Source organism: Vulpes lagopus, chromosome 8 (assembly GCF_018345385.1).
Source record: "Vulpes lagopus strain Blue_001 chromosome 8, ASM1834538v1, whole genome shotgun sequence".
In the NCBI taxonomy this organism is placed as follows: Eukaryota; Metazoa; Chordata; class Mammalia; order Carnivora; family Canidae; genus Vulpes; species Vulpes lagopus.
Window position 1 is genome coordinate 92,651,318 of NC_054831.1, and position 18,377 is coordinate 92,669,694.

General features: G+C 40.1%; 1 protein-coding gene and 1 pseudogene across 4 annotated transcripts in view; both read right to left on the reverse strand.

Moving 5' to 3' along the window:
- Positions 1-2,227: 2,227 nt before the first annotated feature.
- On the reverse strand, positions 2,228-2,818 carry LOC121497896 (annotated as a pseudogene).
- Positions 2,819-10,820: 8,002 nt separating this feature from the next.
- IL6ST (interleukin 6 cytokine family signal transducer) overlaps positions 10,821-18,377 on the reverse strand; it is a 51,895-nt gene continuing 44,338 nt past the window's right edge. For 3 of the 4 annotated variants that reach the window (XM_041765218.1, XM_041765217.1, XM_041765220.1), the window contains 2 exons: positions 16,688-16,769; positions 10,821-15,911 (listed from right to left, as the gene is read on the reverse strand). In XM_041765218.1, coding sequence (XP_041621152.1) covers positions 15,174-15,911; positions 16,688-16,769 — 820 coding nt within the window. In that variant the 3' untranslated portion in view covers positions 10,821-15,173. The remainder of the gene's footprint in view (positions 15,912-16,687; positions 16,770-18,377) is intronic. The other variant, XM_041765219.1, reaches the window with a different exon arrangement.

An 18,377-nucleotide genomic window follows, 5' to 3' on the forward strand; every position in this document is an offset into this window, starting at 1 on the left:
AGTCCTGTTTCTGAGACTGAATATAGTAGGAAAAGGCCCTAGCTGGTCTTGGGCCCGGTGCTTCAGGAGTTGTTCAAGAGTGTGCACTGCTGAGCCACCCAGGTGCCCCGGGAGGGTCTTGCTGTGCTGTGGCCAGTGCACCCCAGAAAATGGTCTGTGACCACACGGTGGTTTGTAGTTTATATGCAGCAAGAAGCCAAGGAGTCTTTGTTACTTTGCTAGGGAACAGGGTGACATGTTGGCACCACCAGTTCTTTTGTCCCCAGAGTCCATGTCACTCCCAAAAGCACTCCAGGAAGAGGAAATCTTTTTCCCCATGTGATCCAGTGGATTCTCTGCCCACACTGTCCACTCCCAGGTCTCCCCTCTCCTTCACACTGGAACATTACTAACCCCACCAGGCATGACTCTGGCCATGGACAGACTTTAAAACTTTAGACTTTGCTTTCTGCTGCTTATAAAAACTTGCTGCAGTCAGTTCCTCTCCTTTTCCCAGCCAGTAGTTTTGGGGAAGCCAAACTAGTAGTTTCCTAGCACAATCTCCTGCTCATGCTTTCTCTCTCTTTCTCTCTCTCTCTCTCACACACACATCTTCAGAGATCACAGAAAGGAGAGAACCTTTCTGTGATCAAGGCTGCCTCCCCTCTGCAGCACCTGCAGCTCTTTTCTCCCCCAAATCAACTCCACAGCTCCTCCCTTCCATAATGTGTTTCTCCCTTGAATTGTGCGGTTTGTTCTCTCAGTCCTCAGGTCAATTTCTTGGGTGTTTAGAATGATTTGATGTTTATCTAGCTGTGCTCAAGGAATGGGGCAAGCTTAGGGTTCACCTACTGCTGTGCCATCTTAACTCGTCCTCAGTCTGTTTTTTTTTTTTTAAGATTTTATTTATTTATTCATGAGAGATACACAGAGAGAGAGAGAGAGAGAGAGATGCAGAGACACAGGCAGAGGGAGAAGCAGGCTCCACACAGGGAACCAGACGTGGGACTGGATCCCCGGTCTCCAGGATCACGCCAAAGGTGGTGCTAAACTGCTGAATCACCGGGCTGCCCTCCTCAGTCTGTTTTAAAGTCAATTTTATCTGATACAAGTCTTGGTACCACAGCTTTTTTTTTTTTTTTTCATTTCAATTTGAGGTTAAATATCTTTTTCCTTTCCTTCAGTCTGTTTTTGTCTTTAGGTCTACAGTGAATTTCTTGTAGGCAGCATATAGATGGGTCTTGTTTTATTTTTTTACTTCATCAACCTGTGTCTTTTGACTAGAGTATTTACACCATTTACATTTAAAGAAATTATTGATTGTTATGCACTTACAACCATTTTGTTAATTGGTTTCTGGTTGTTTGTGTAGTTCTGCACTATTTCACTCTTGCTCTCCTTCTTTGGGATTGATAGCTTTCTGTAATGTTACTCTTGGCTTTATTCTGTGTAATTGGTAATAGGTTGGTTTTGTGGTTACTCTGCACCTATGTTACATCCTAAGTACATAGACACCTGTATTAAGTTGATAGTCACTTAAATTGAAACACATTATAAAAGCAATACATTTTTAATTTTTCTTCTCCACATAATTTGCATAGTATATTACATTACATACTTCTGTTTTGTTGAATCCTCTATTTTTTGATAAAATTGAACTTTTACTATTTTTGTCTTTGAACCTTCACACTAGCTTTGTAAGTGATTGATCTTCTACCTTTATTGTATATTTGCAATTACCAGTGAGATTTCTCCCTTTCATAATTTCCTTAATTCTAGGTAGGACTTATTTTGGTTAAAGAAGTTCCTGATAAATTCTTATAAGACTTGTTCAGTGGTGATGACCTCCTTTAATTTTTTTTTTTTTTTTTTTTTTGTCTGGGAAACTCTCTTCTTCAGTTTGGAATGACCGTCTTGCCGGGTAGGGTATTTTTGGCTGTCAGTTTTTTCCATTTTGCATTTTGAATGTATCCTGCTTCTCTCTTCTGGCCTGCAAAATTTCTGCTGAAAAATCAACTGATAGCCTTACGAGGTGTCCCTTGTGCACAACCAGTTATTTTCTCTTGCTGATTTTAATATTCTCTTTTTAAAATTTGTGTCATTTCATTTTATTTTTTTTTATTTTTATTTATTTTGGGGGGTACATAAAGATGTGTTTTATCGAATAACTGATCTTTTTTTTTTTTTTTTTGAATAACTGATCTGATTAATGCTGAGGCCACTACGTACAGACAAGAGAGAGGGAGTTTTATTTCTTGGTCTCTTCCTCCTTGGACAGAATCTTGATGATTTCCTCCTTTGTGGCCTGAAGCCACTCTTCACGGTGCTTGTGGGCCTCCTAGGCTTTAGATCTGCAGGTCTCAGCCTGGTCAGCTGGAAGCTTCTTGCGATCCTTGTCTGCCTTCAGCTTGTGGATGTGTTCCATGAGAATCCGCTTGTTTTTGAACATGTTACCCTTCACTTCCAGGTACAGGCTGTGACACATGTGGTGGTCAATCTTCCTAGATTCACGGTATCTTCTGAGCAGCCTGTGCAGAATTCTCATCCTCCTCATCCATGTTGCCTTCTCAGGCATTCAAAAATTGGCAATACCTTTTCTCTTACCAATGCCCATATGCCTTCCATTCCGGTGGGCCAGAGTGTTTTTCTGGCCCCGAGCCTGGGAATGGACAGTTGCAGGCTTTCAGATGATCAGCCCACCTTTGATCAGTTTTCGTATCTGCTGATGGGAGTTTGCATTGGTGATTTCATTGGTCTCATTGGGGTCCAACCAGAGCTTCTTTTTGCCACAGTGGAGGTCCCTGGAGGCAAGCCTCTCCTGAAGCCTGAGCATACGCATGGCTGTGGCCGCAGTTCCGAAAGGGAAATTTGTGCCATTTTAATTATTATGTGTCTTGGTGTGGCTCTCCTTGGGTTCATATTTTTGGGGGCTCTCTGTGCTTCTTGGATCTGGATATCTGTTTCCTTCCCTAGGTCAGGGCAGTTTTCAGCTATTATTTCTCCAATTAAGTTTTTTCCCCTTAGTCTTTCCCCTCTCCTTCCGGGACCCCTATAACGTGAGTGTTCACACGCTCGATATTGTCCCAGAGTTCCCTTACCCTATCATTATTTTTAAAAATTCTTTTTCTTTTTACCATTCAGCTTAGGTGCTTCCCTCTACTTCCTATTTTCCACATTGCTGATCTGTTCGGCATCCTCTAATCTGCTGTTGATTCCCTTTGGCATGTTTTTAAAATTTCAGTTGTTGTATTCTTTAACACTGACTGGTTGTTTTTTGTATTTTCTGTCTCTTTTTTAAAATTCTCACTGAGTTCATGTACTCTTCTCTCATGCTGAGTGAGCATCTTTATGACTATACTTTGAGCTCTTTATCAGGTTAATTGTTTATCTCCATTTTAAAAATTGTTAGGCAATTTTGTGTTGTTCTTTTGTGACCTATTCCTCTGCCTTTTCATTTTGTTTGACTTTGTTCCTATGAAACGGGTGAAACATCTACCTCTCTGTCTTAAAGGAGTGGGCTTGTATAGGAATTTCCTTGGACTACATATGCCTGGCAGCTTTGGCTAGTTGGTTGGATCTGGGCATGTGTAGGCCAGGGTTCTGGGTCTTTCCATGCTGGAGCCACCCTGCTGCGTTGACTAGAGCTTCAGGAAGCATGAGCTGGGGCATTCCTCACAGAGGGTGTCATGTTGAGATGGCTGGAGCTGAAGTGGGTGTGGCCTGGCAGATTCTAGGGTGCTCCATGCCAGGGCCACCCTGGCAGAATGGCTGGAGCCAGGATGGCTGGAGCCAATGGACCACATTGGCCAGTGGTCACCTGGCAGGATGGATGGAGTTGTAGTGGGCATAGCTGAAGATTCCCTGGTGTGCATTGCACCACGGCAGCCTTGCTGGGATGGCTGTAGCTCAGACAGTACAGGCGGGGGTGTGTGTTGAGATGATGATGGGCTGGTGTGGGCTAGGTGCCTGGGGCCCATGGAGGCAGCAAATCAGCTAGAATGCTTGCACCCTGCTTCCACCTGCTTTGTCAAAGTGGAGGGGAAATGCAAACCTACCACTCATCAGCACCTCCAACCCTGGAGAAAGTTGAAGCAGCTCTCCCACCATTTAGGGGATGGTCTAGGGTGAGTTAAACAGGTTTCCTTTACTGACAGTCTAGTTGCCCTTTAAACAACTGGGGTTTTGTTTTGTTTTGTTTGCTCTGCCCCAGGTCAAGTGAATCTGTACGTGGGCCCCTCGGTGATATCCTTCCCTGCTGAAATTTGTAGCATTGGGGCTGGGGTTCCTATCATAACTGTCTCCATGTCTCCTGCTGTTCTCTTTGTGATCCCTCTATCCTTTGTTGGGCAGAGGTGGTTCAGTCAGGGGTGAGTTCTTCAGGAAGAGTTGCTCTAAATGTAGGTAGATTTGGTGAGTCCATTGGAGGAGGTCAGGGTCTTGTTACACTGCCATCCTGGACCCCTCTTAGTAAGGGCTTTTAGCAATATTTTTCCAATCTATGAGCATGGAATACCTTCCCATTTACTTGTGTCATCTTTATCTTTCATCAGTGTCTTATAGTTTTCAGAGCCCAGGTCTTTCACCTCTTGAGTTCAATTTATTTATGGCAATTGTAAATGGGATTGTTTTCTTAATTTCTCTTCCAGTTTGTTACTAGCATATGGGAATGCAAGAGGGTTTTTTTTATATTGATTTTCATATCTTGCAGCTTTACTAAATTTGTTTATTCTAACAATTTTCTGATAGTCTTCGGGCTTTCTACATACAGAACTATGTCATCTGAAAATAGTGACTGTTCTACTTCTTCCTGTCTGATTTAGGTGCTTTTTACTTCTTTTTCTTGGCCTAATTGCCCTGGCTAGGACTTCCAATACTTTGTTGAATAAAAGTGGCAAGAGTAGACATCCTTGTCTTATTCCTGAAGAAAAAAAAGATTTCAGATTTTCACTGTTGAGTATGATATTAGCTAGGGGCTTGTCATATACAGTCTTAATTATATTGAGGTATGTTTCCTCTGTCCCATTTGGTTGAGAGTTTCTTGTTGTCAGTGGATGTTGACTTTTGTGAAAATGTTGATCCTTTCTGGCATCTCTGGAATAAATACTGTTCAGTCATGGTGTATGATTTTTTAGAGTATTGTTAAATTCAATTTGGTAATATTTTATTGAGGACTTTAAGAGTATTTATTTATTTATTTAAAGAGTTTTTATTTAAATTCCAATTATGTAACATACCGTGTAATGTTAGTTTAATTCAACACTTCTCCTATCCAAGTACTAACCAGGCCTGACCCTGCTCTGCTTCTGAGATCAGACAAGATTGGGCATGTTCAGGGTGATATGGCTGTAGAGCTGTTGAAGATTTTTGCATCTATGTTCATCAGGGATATTGGCCTCTAATTTTCATGTAGTGTCATTCTCTGGTTTTGGTTTCAGGGTAATACTGGCTTAATGATATAAGTTTGGAAATGCTCCTTCCTCTTCTATTGTTTTGGAAGAGTTTGAGAAAGATTGGTATGATTTCTGCTTTGAATGACTGATAGGACTTACTAGAGAAGTCATTTGGTCCTGGACTTCTGTGTTTTGGGAGGTTTTTGATTACCAATTCAATCTTCTTACTAGTAATCACTCTGTTAAGATTTTCCATGCATGATTCAATCTTGGTAAATTGTGTGTTTCTAGGAATTTATCCATGTCTGGGTTATCCAGTTGGTTAGTGTATGCTTATTGTTGTTATTAAAATGAGGGTCAGAGAAGTGGTACCAAGTTAGTGTGCCTTCAAAGTCCCTGCTGATTCTAATGGGTAATCTTGCAGTTTGTTCATTTCTATGTGGGTCAGAGTGTGTAATTGGGGATGGCTAAATTCTAGGGTGGGGGGAGGGGGTGTGAACTTGGCTGTTACTGAAAACCTGGGGAGCAGCTGGGGCAGGAGTTCCACATTTTCCTACCCCCTTCTCTACCATTTTTCTTGATGCTTTCCACAAACAGAATCTCAGCTGAGGCCTGTAGTCTTAGGGCTGTGCTCTCAAAGGCTAGTCAGTGGATGCGGGAACATAGGAAGGAGGGATACAGGTAGATATTGATTGGGCAGGGGTATTGACTACAATTGTCTTAAAAAGGGAAATGAGCTCTTTCTCAGCTCCTGGCCATTAGTGATTGCATGGAGATACCCTTGTGAGGTTTCCTATCTAGTCACATCCAGGAAACGCTTCCTTCCTGTTGGCTTCACCCTCTCCAGCTAGTGGGCACAGCCAGAGGCATAGCATAGACAGGAGCCCCTGCGATCAATAAAATGGCCTCCCCAAGACAGAAACCTGCCAGTACTACTACAGAGGGGAGATAGGGCCTGGTGTCATAAGCCAGGGACCTAAATCCTTAGGCTTCACTCATTATCTGCAAGATGTCTCTCCTTGGGCACATTATCCACAGCATCAAAAGAAGTAGAGCCTGTGTCTCACCTTGTGGCTCATTTACCTCTTTCCTGTTGGGCAGTGTGGTTTCTGGGATGTCTAGTGAGCTGTCTTTGCCTTCCTGTGTCACCCTTCATCAGCATCAACAAAGCTTTTTGTAACATTTGTCCTCCCCCAGGCTTTACTCTCTCTTGTCCATTCCTTAGCCAGAATCTCACGGTCACCCCACTTGCCCAGCTAGAGAACCTGGAATACTCCCAGTCTCATGAGTTGACAGAAATCCCAGAGCTACACCTTCTCCAAGCAAGATGGGAACAAGGGAGGCACCTGCTTACCCTTAAGGCCATGCACATGCACCCAGTGCCTCTTTTACTGACGTATCCTGAGTGTCAGGATGGCCTCAAGCCAGGCCTGTCACCAAGCTCCTGTCTGTCCTGCTCATTCTTTTTTCTAACCATTCCCTTTGTGCTATGACAGGTCCTAGGGAGGCTGTCTGACATTATCAAATCCTGACACTTGGATTATCATGGGGTCAGGAGAGACTCTCACCTGCAGGATTATTTGCATAGAGCCTTGTTGTTTAGAAATGGGGCTGGTTTGCTTTCCATGATTCTTTAGGAGAGGAGAGAATCCTGTTCAAATTTGCCTCAAAATCAGTAAAAAGCTTGCAATTGGATATTTGTCTTGAACCTTCCTCAACTGTGGTCAGAGATCCATGATTAGAAGGCCTTCCTATCTCTGTCCTGGGTGAAGAAAAAGTGCAGGATGCTCTCTGCCTTGCATAGGACTGTGGATTGCAGATCAGTCTGACCATGGCCAGCCTGAGAGTAGTAGTGTTAGGACACTTAGGGTCCTTGCTTGAGAAAGTTGCACTTTTGGCTGTGGGCCGGAAGTAGGGCTGGTAACATCTGGGTGTTGCTAGAAAGGTCAACAAAATTCCTTTGAAATTTTGATCTGTTTTGCAATTTTAATATCCTACTACAAAAAAAGAATTATGGTTGACCTAGTTTTGAAATTTAAATCTCATATTATAAAAAGAATTATAGTTGAATCTGACCCAGAGAAGAAAGGCAGCATTAACTTGAGAACAGTGTGCACATACTGATCTCACTTCTTTGATCCATCCATGCCCATCACTTCTTCAAAGTTTTATAGAAAGTTCTTTTCTTCCAGGAAGGCATGCCTAATGAACAGATTTTTGCCTGAATATGAAATGAGTACTTTCCTTAAAATCATTTCCAGGGAAAGGAGGAGTCACCTAAAAATAAATTCCCTGCAAAGTTGCTCTTATTACATGCTCTTTTTCAGTTTGAAAATAGGAGTGTTTGGGAAAGACTCATAAATGGAAAAGACCTCAATTAGGCTTAGTTTGGGAGTTTTAGTGGAGATCACCAGAAGAATTGCCATAAACAGAGCCAAAGGCAAAACCCACAGTTTTAGTAATCACTCCCATGGTATGAGCTCACTATTAAATATATATGATTTCATTTTAAGGAAGTTTTTTTTTGAAGACTCTCTTAAAAAGCAAAATGGTAAGCAGTTTCCTTATGGGGATAATGCATATCCACTTCCGAGGCAGTTGGGGAAACTGTCAATATTACACAAGTGGGTACTCAGGCCTGGGAGTCTGTTTCCCGACAGCTGCATCACGCTGTGTCTCAGCTGTGTGGCAGTGACACGGATGAGCTCTGGAGAACTGTGCTGATACTTCAAAAAGAGGAACTGGTGATGACAAGGGAAAACCCTGTTGTCCATGAGCACAGAAAGATTTGGATAGAATTATTTCATGAGTGAAAAATCAATACTTTGTCCTGGTGTATTGGATATTGTCTGATTTAAAATAGCAACCAGAGGCAGACATGCAGCTATTTAATCAACATTTATAAAAGGCATACATTCGTGTTCAAAATTTTTCTTCAGGTTTTTCTTAAGGGAAAATTGGGAGATGTCTCTTTATTTGGGGCTGCCTTATATTCAAGCCCTGAGGTAACCGAGAACCTGGGTTCCCTAGTCTGCACTTAATGTTCCTTTTCTGATGTACTCTTTTTTTTAAGGCTAAGGCTCATCCAAAGTGTTTATTTCATCTTCCTCTCCAGAATAACTTCTGGGGACAGGGCTGTTGTCTTTTTCTGGTATAATCACCCCCAAATTGAGTTTTCCCCTCCTGTGGTGTGGCAATGTTTGCTGGATTGTCTTCTCATGGTCCTTGTCTGAGGGATGAGGAGATGGAACAAGAAGCTGTAAGGATCCATCCCGGCTTTAAATTTTTTTTTTGGGGGGGGGGTTGTTTTTTGACACATCGAGTATCTGTGTTGCTTTAGAAAAGCCTTTAAGCCCTTGCTGGTTAGAGGTGGGCATCAGGGGGTGCTTTCATGTTGGAGGTGGAGGAGAGGCAAGGCTCTGACTGCCTGGGCACCACGCACCCTTGGGCAAAAAGAAACCTGACACCAGTGCTAAAAAAGAATTTGACTAACGAATTTGGAAATCTGCTCTGATATTCACGCTTTGATTTCTTCCTCTAAGCAAGATCTAGCAAGCACCTACATCCACCTGACCTACTAGGTGCCAGGGACTCAGAGATGAAACAGGGAACCTGCCTCCAGGGGTGTGGCTCCTAGGTTGGAGGCAAGCACTGGCCATCAGTGTGGTCTTGGGACGTGGAAGGCCATCAAGCCTGGGGAGAAAGAGGAGAAGAGTGAAAGATCCCACCCAGGAGGATCTAGGGGAGTCTCTCCTTCATCAATACGTGAGAAATTTTCTAGCTAAACAAGAGACTGGGCCTAGGAGAACATTTTAGAAGAAAAAAAAATCATGTGTATAGCCTGGGAGATAGGAGAAAACTGTGTTCCAGCAACTGGAGGGTATAGATCTGGAAAGGAGGCTACAAGAGGCTGGAAAGAGGCACAGCCCGACCAGAAAAGGTGATAGAACCCAAAAAGCCAGTGTTTGGCCCTAGGCTGCGAGTCGTTGGACAGCGGCAGGCCTTTCACGCCGCCAGTGCTGCCCCCTAGCGGCTCGGCAGGAGCCGGGCGGGGCCAAGCCGGGCGAGTGTGAGCCCAGGGCGCCGGCGTGGGTGGCCTGGCAGGACGGCGGGGACAGGACTTGTGGGACCTGGGCCCTCAGGAAAGGGCTCCTGCCCCCAGAGCCTCTTCTCACGAGCTGCAGTGCGCCGGGTTCCACCTCCCCTGGAACCCCAAGAGGCAGCAGGCGTTGGGTTAAAATGCATTCTGGGGATCCCTGGGTGGCGCAGCGGTTTGGCGCCTGCCTTTGGCCCAGGGCGCGATCCTGGAGACCCGGGATCGAATCCCACATCGGGCTCCCGGTGCATGGAGCCTGCTTCTCCCTCTGCCTATGTCTCTGCCTCTCTCTCTCTCTGTGACTATCATAAATAAATAAAAAATACCTTTAAAAAAATGCATTCTGCTGAGGAAGGACCCTTTTGCTTCCCTTTCCTCCTTCCTTCCTTTCCTTTCCTTCCCTTCCCTTCCGTTTCTGTTTCTTTTTCTTGTTTTTATTTAAGTTCCAGTACATTTACCTCCCTTTGGGGTGCTGCTGTGTGTGCTAAGAGCAAATGCAGGGGCTGGCGGGGGAAGGCAGGCTTCTGAGCTAACTCATTACAGACAACTCAAAGTTGTCTCTGCCCCTGAGCTAGGGGAACAGAATGCTGAGGGAAGTCTGTAATCTTCCTGGAAGCAGGTATTGGATGCATAATATAAATGACATAAATGACAAGAAGTGCTACTAAGAAGTCAGGCTGAGCCTGTTAGGGTCAAATGAGGTATTTTAAACACAGGAACACTTAGCCCAAAGCCAGGAGATTATTTTTGTAACCTGTAGTATGTGAGGCGATGAAGTTAACTTGGTTTGTGGATTTAACTCCCTGCATATTTTGATAAAATCACAATGAGATGTGCAAATCTAATAGCGTAGGATTTCCTTCCAAGTGGAACTGTTGACTTAGTTTTACATATTACTACTCTGCAACCTCAGGGTAGCAGTGGGATGCTGCATCTTCAGTTGGCTTCATGCCTCTGCCAGGAAGGAGACTCTAGCAGTGTGGCTTCGGGCCAGCCACTAGATGGCGCAGTACCTCTGTACTTGGCTGGTCCGCCGGCAGCCCAACAGAAAAACCAAAACCAAAAAATAAAACCCACTGGGAGGTGGTATGATGGTTGGATTCCAGAACTCAACTTGGCAAATTCATTTAACAGTTTTCCAGATTTACAAGCTCTCAGTCCATTCCATGTTACTAAGGCCAAGATAATGTACTAATTTTCTTCTAAAACCCATTCCATTATGCTAAATGAACATTTAAAAAGCCAAAGAAACCTCTAAAAGCATCTAGTTTACACTAAGACCCAACAGCAGTAGTGACAAATAAGTTTTCTCAAACATTACATGCAGTTACATCACATTAGTGATCACACAGAAAAAAATTTAAACAAGAATTTATTTCTTAAATTTACTTGAAAGATTAGAGCTGATACATTTACAGTAACATTTAGACTTGTTAACATAAGACTGATAACTACGGTAACAATTGGCACATGCAATTCACTCACTACACAAGTGAAAATACGTACAATACTCTCTAGGCAAGCCTTCTACGTGAAGGTAGACTAGGTGGGGGTAAAATAGCAAGTGAACTTGAAAGGATTGCACTTACAAGTAAAAGGGACACAGCTGGGATATAAAGAGGATACATACCTAATGCTAATCACTGTATTGTAATACTAGCAAATTGCACACTTATTTAGAGTATATTCAATAAACATATATTAAGACAAGAATTTTCAAATATCTGCTTTTAAAATACCCATTTGACATCACATTTTGGTATTCATGTTATAGCACTTGAAACATGTAGTTACCATCCAGACGAAGCTTGTTTTTTAACGGATAAGAGATCTAGGACATGTATCTCCATTGGTCTTCAATGCATTTTCATTATAATCAACTTTAAAGCACTGGGTAATGAAGTGAAACTAACCCACTTGTAGGAGCTGCTGACTGCAAAAAGCCCTTAAAAATTTATGAAAAAAATGGACACCAATTGAGCTCACACTAAGTTCCCTTCTTTCCTTTTTAATGCAGTGTAGACCAAAACACCACGCTAATGCATACTAGGAGCACATGTGACAAAAAAAGATTGAAAAGATGGTATGTTTGGCTCTGGAAAGTCTGTTTTGACTTACATCTGAATTCTGTTTAGAAGTAGTCAGCAGTTCTGAAAAGGAACTGCTATCAAAAGACCAGCCAAAAGAATTAGACTCTAAGTCGTTAGTTTATACCATCTTCGAAATCCATGAGAATGACCAATTTTATTTACTTAATTATTTTTTTTAGTAATCTCTACACCCAGCGTGGGGCTTGAACCTACGACACTGAGATCAAGAGTCGCATGCTCTTCTGACTGAGCCGGCCAGGTGCCCCGACGATGAACAATTTTACGTTAAACAGCTTGCCATTTTATGGCTCCATAGTCTCAATACATAGAAAAGTGCAATGAATTTTTTAAAGCAGTATTACTCAGGCAACAGAACTGAACACGACCTGCAACAGGAAGCTATCCCAGTTAACTTTTAACAGTTGAATTTTAAAAATTTTATATAGCTTATTACATTGACATACTACCCCTCTCAATGAAGTAACAGATATATATATGGTTTAAAAACTTCTTAAAACCAAACATAGGAGAATGATGTGGAATATAACAGAAGGGAGGAAGAGCTCTCCTACTTATACTCGGTTGATACATGCCAGTTAACAAGTTTTAGAGAATTGTATGTATGATTATCCTATTTGTACATTATCTGCCATGATTTTAACTAGTTAACCCTGTGGAGAGAACACAGACATTTTAAAAAATTTGATTTCTATTTATGAAACTATTTAAGATGTTCTACTTAAAGAATGAGCTTTCATAAATAAATGTTTTACAAGTATATTTCTACTTCATGAACCGTGAACTTCACAGTAAGCTAGGAAGATTAGGTAACTTCATGTGTAAGGTTGAAATTAAATGAACAGACAGGTAGAGAACTGATATGAACACAGAACATGTGAATGGTTTTGCTTTTCCCCCTGCTTCTACTTCCATGTTGGGTATGTTCCTGGGTGCTGACCTACTGATCCAAGTTTTAAAAAAAAGTTTTAGATTTTAATGGGTTTGAGGTTTGGGTGTTTCCCCATAGTTGCTCAGCATCATGCCTTTATAAGGGGGTGGGATACCCAACAAGCCAGGAACAAACTATAGTGGCAATACATGTGACACACTTGTATTTTTTTAATCCCATCCAAGGGCCAGTGCATCAGAAGCAGTGCATTAGTTTTGTCCATTGAGAGGCTCTGCCAGCATTACATTACAGGAAATTTTTAGATACTCGAGTGTTAGTAACACAGCCACTAACTCATAGACTCATTTTCATATAAACCAGATTTGTTTCTCTGCCTACCTAAGATACAATTTCAAGCCTCAAAACAAATTACCCTGAAACTTGAAGAAACCGCCCCTAACCCCAATTTATCCTAAGACCTGGCTTAGGAAAGTAGTTTTGTACTGTAAACAAGTTTGATGAATGCTTTTCTCTTGTCAGGCAAAGATGTATATCACATATTAATAAATGAATCTAGGGCTATTTCCTGAATGGATTATTTGTATAGCAACTATTTAGTATGTCTAAAGTGGCCTGGCAGCTGGGGGACACCCAGGGCACCATGTTCTAGACCAGTTTTGCTTATAGACAGATTTGCTTATACAGTGTTCTTTCTTCAATGATTTCATTCTCATTCCCTTAGATTATGAGTTAACATTTTCTAACTGCTCCTATGCCGCCGAGTACACATGTCACACTGGAATTCTTCCTAATGCTGCTGTTTATCATGAGGAAGGGTAGAGCTGACCATGATTATAATAACATGACTACTTACTTGGAGGAAATGAAAAATAAAATTGATAGAAATTTCTTGACAGACTCCTAGCAAGATCAGTGAAATCCTGGTTTGGATCAGGTTTTGACCAACCTAAATGGTGGTGGTGCCATTATCCTGTAGTGTGACTTTGGGGTCCTTCTGTCCCTATTTGGCTTCTCTGTGCCCAGTCTTCATCATGTGCTTCCTTGCCAATCTCATGATGCCTCTGCCCCATCTCACCAAGACCATGTACGTGAAAGCGCTCTGAAACATAGCAGGCAAGAATACACAGGATATCTTGTAAACAGGAGGTCTAATATGGACAATATTCTCATAGTACTGAATAAAATTAGATTTCAATTGTCAATGTATAGCAACTTTCCTTAGCCTTTTATTATTGAGTAACTTCTACAAATTATCTGAAGTTTGCCTGGTCTTTGTGAGTTAAATACGACAGAAAACCAAAACATACTTTCTGCAAATCTACTCGATAGCACTAGTCAACCACTAATGAGTAATGAAAATTTCTTCATACTTCTTGTTCCTGTCTTTTGCCCTGCCTCTTCGTCAAATGTGGTGGGTAGGGAGGGTATGGCATAAATGTGAAAGTGGGGTTAGTGCTAACTCTGGAGTCCTGGCTAACTTCTCTCTGGGAAGAACAGAACATGTGGGGAGAGGCTTAAAATCTAAATCACAATGGGGAACTAAGTTCCACCTACCTCAGAATTGGCAGATACTAAAATACTATCCCTTCATTAAGTGCCTTTACAACAAGGGTATGCACTGTGATATTTACGAACATCAACACGTACATTTTTGGATGGTGCTTTATTTTGATAAGTAGTGCCCATGTCCTCTTAGTTTGCTTCACACAATTAGAGAAAAAAAACAACCTTCAAATCTTAGCCTACTTAAAATCAAAACCAAAACCTATTAAATTAAAACACATTTTTTAAGGTGAAGATTCATTGTATAAAGTGCTTCATCAACCAAATTCTCTAGCCTTTTAACAAAAAGGGCAATAATGTTTATAGAAAAATGTTAATAAATAAATTTTCATAAATGGCAAAGAATTTTTTAAATGGTTAACACAGTTTGGCATTCACTGCTACCTCCAAACTGGGCAGTCTGCTGAGTTTGTAAATAATGACAGAAAGCAAATTTTGAAAATTTAGTTAGATTATTTATGATTATATAATGTTCAAAAATATTTTTTTTAATTTGCAAAATTCAGACTCTAGAATTCCATTTTCTAGTTACTGGCAGCATCATTACCAATGGAAGAGAGGAAGAGAATGTCCACTACTTTCTGTTGGTAAGATTATAATTAAGCCCACTTTTTGGGGTGGGGGGGGTTTGAGTTTGGTCAGACATCAAAAACCGGGTTTGTAAAATTATGCCACCTACATCTCTTTAAGCTGTCAGCCGAAGTAGAGTCTAGATCTTGCTCATCTTATTTTTTATCTTAACTCTATCTCAGCCAGTGTGTTTGGTGACTATTCTCATTAAAATCAGTACAGCTGTGCTAAGTATATCACTGCTTATTATTTAAATACCCTCTGTTTTCTAGCTACCAAAACAAAGTTTTACTTTATAAATTTCAGACAAGCTTTCTGTTTTTCTTCAGTGCAAACATCCTGAAACAGCACAAAATCATTCAGCTATTCAGAGGATGAAGTCAGTTTATGTAGTGCTTGAAAGTAGAATCCCAGATATTCTGGAAGAGAAATAGCCCATGTGGGAGGACAGTTTATTGTTGTCCTCAAGGGCAAATGATCATCTTCAGTGAGTGAAGATTATTTTTATCTGAAATAACAGATAAAATTAGCTTTAGTTTACAGGTACTGCCGAAGTTGTAACAGGAACTAGTCTTTCACTGAGGCATGTAGCCACCTCTTCTGACAGTCTGTGGTAGGTAACTTTTAGGCATTCCTTCATCAATTGCGGCCTCCATCCCAACTGTTTCAAATCTCTCTACCTGTCCCTCAGTATGTGGGCCAAAAGCATCTGCTACAGAAATTTCCTGAAACATTTTCATTTGCCCAGATCCATAGGGCTGTGAAATATCTGAAATCTGCTGTTTGAGTCTAACAAAATCTTCTTCATTGACTGATGAAACTTGCTTTGACCTTTCAAAATGTGAAATATCTGGACTGGTTTCATGTTGACTGCAGTTCTGTTTGAAATACTGTTGCCTGGGCAAATTGCCAACACTGCTATCTATGTTATCTACCAGCTGTAGATCTTCTGGCCGCTCCTCAGAATCTAACAAGGGCTGGGTGGACTCAGATCTTGAGAAGACTTGGACCGATGGAACCTGGTGTCTGTAGCCACTGTGCACCACTGTGGAATACTGGACGGTGCCCGAGGTGTTTTGTGCAGACTCATTTTCATCGCTGCTAGAAATGCTTGGCCTAGAGGAGGACATGCATGAAGACCCTCCAATACCACTGCTGTGTCCTTCAGTACTAATTTTTTCCTTCTTGAACAGATCCAATGATTTCAGATCTTCTGGAAAAGGCTTTTTGTCATTTGCTGCTTCTATTTCCACAACACTTACATCAGTGAAATTACCATCTGAATACATTTGATCTTTTGAATTAAAATTATGCTAAGAAAGAAAGAAAGAAGAAGGTATTATCATCTATGGCATATGTTCATTTAGAAACTCTGAAGCACATATGGCAAATTCTAGTTAAAGCCACAGAGAAATGCATCTCTGAAACTTCTCAGTAATTCCCATGGTGCAGAGATAATCTATCACTAAGCCCTGTCAACTAGCTGAACTGCAGATACTGTTGGAAATGATTCTGAGAAATATGAATCAGGCTGTATTTCATCAGAATTCCAAATCAACACTGTTGTTAAATTTTGATAAGCTATTGGTGTACAGAATATTTCATTGCTAGAGTATAGAGCCTAGGATTAACAGGACAGAAAAACTAGAAAACATGAGAAATAAAACTCAAATGACTTAAGCCTTATAGAAGATTAAAATGTGTTACATAGTTTAACATAAAATTCAAGAATTATTAGAAGGTAATATAGTTCAGTTATTGTGCCTTTAGAGAATTTCAAAGAATTTAATCTAGGTTTCTAGAAATTATTTCAACAGTATTAAACTGGATTTAAATTTGATTTTAGTATCTAGTCCAAATGTTTGCCTTCTAACACAGTTGCCATATAGTAGTTTTACACATGAACTTTTCTATTTGCAAGTTCAATCAAGTACTTTTCATGTTTATTGACTAGACTAAGGAATATCAGAATATGCTGTGATAATATCTTACTATCATTTACTTTTCAATTTGGTCTCATCATTTGGTCAACTCCTTAAATGTACCCTTAACATGCCTGTGTATAAACAAGTCAGAAATATTATCTTACCCTCGGAGGTGTATGAGGTGACCATTGGGCAATATGACTCTTTGAAGGATCTGGAACATTAGGCCAGATATGTTTCTTAATGCTGGAGAAAAAAGAAATATAATGTCTGTAGAATTACATGCAATAAATAATATTCCCTAATTCTAAACATGAGCTTAATCTAGTCATAATAAAAATCTGTTAAATATTCAAAGTAAAAAAACTGAAATAAAATTCTGCAATAAAAACCAATTAAAAGTTGAGCCAAGTCACAAAACTTTATAGTACACCCCTGCCCAACAACAAAAAAAGCAAAAGTGTTCCATTTCCAACTAAAATCAAATAATAAATTATCACACAGTTACCAGATAAAACATGATAAATTTGGTTTTTCACAAGATTATTTCCTTTAATATAATTCCTAGCCCCAAGTTAGAGGTCCCTAAGTGTATATTAAGTATACAGGAAGTGAGTCATCTTGAAATAGGTTCAAATATAAAAATAAAAATGAGTAATAAGATCCTAACAGACTAGACTGACTGTCCTGTGGAAACTACTATAACAATCTGGGTGTAACATAAAAAGCAATAAAGTTAACAACCTAAACAAAAAGACCAACCTGTCAATAGGTGAATTCCTGGAAACGGACTGAAAGAAAATCTGAGTTAAATTAACCTTCCTCCCATAGGAAAATTTCAGGCTCAAATGGATGGGTAAATTCTAGCAAACACTTAAAGAGAAATAATATGAATCCTATGTAAACTCTCCCAGAAAACAGAGAAGGCAACGTGTCCCCATTAATTTGATGAGGCTATTTATTTTATGAGGTAATTACTATTACCCTGATTTCAAAAGTAGATAAATACACCACAAAAGAGACCAGACTAACATCACTCATGAAACATAAATGCAAAAATTAACACAATGAATCCAGAAAAGTCTAAGAAATGCAAGGATGGTTTAGTACATGAAAAAAAAAAAAAAAAAAAAAAACGAATAAAATTCACCATATGTGTAGGAAGGAGAAAAATAGTATGATCATCTCAGCAGATGCCAAAAAAGCACCTGACAAAATGTAGTACTTACTGATGACAAAAACTCTCAGCAAAATAGAAATATAAGAGAACTTTCTCAATTTAAAACCACATCACACATAATGATCAAGACTGAATGCTTTTTCCCTTAAAATTGGGGATAATGAAAAGTTACTACTCAATCAGTATAATAAAAGTAAATGAAAACATAAACATCAGAATAACCATCTTTACTGGTGAGCAGTGAAAATGCTAAGAAATCCAAAAAGGTACTAGAGTAGATGAATGTACCCAGGTCTTAGTATATAAGGACAATATATTTTTAAAAATTGCATTTCTAGAAATGAGTGACTAGAAAATAAAAATTTCTCAAAATGCCATTTACAATTGTATAAAAAATATTAAGGAATAAATTTAACATAAGATGTATAAGGCTCATTATCCACTGGAAACCACAATACACTACAAAAGAAAATTAAAGAAAATCTAAAGAATTAACATGTTCCTGGACTGAAAGGGTGACTTATGAAGATGCAAACTCCTGTTCAGATTACATTTTTTTCTCTGAACCGATTTACAGATTCAATAAAATCTCAGTTTTTAAAGGAAATTCCTTTCCATAAATATTATAAGCTTATGAAAGAACCTAGCCAAAATAATTTTGAAAAATACTGTAA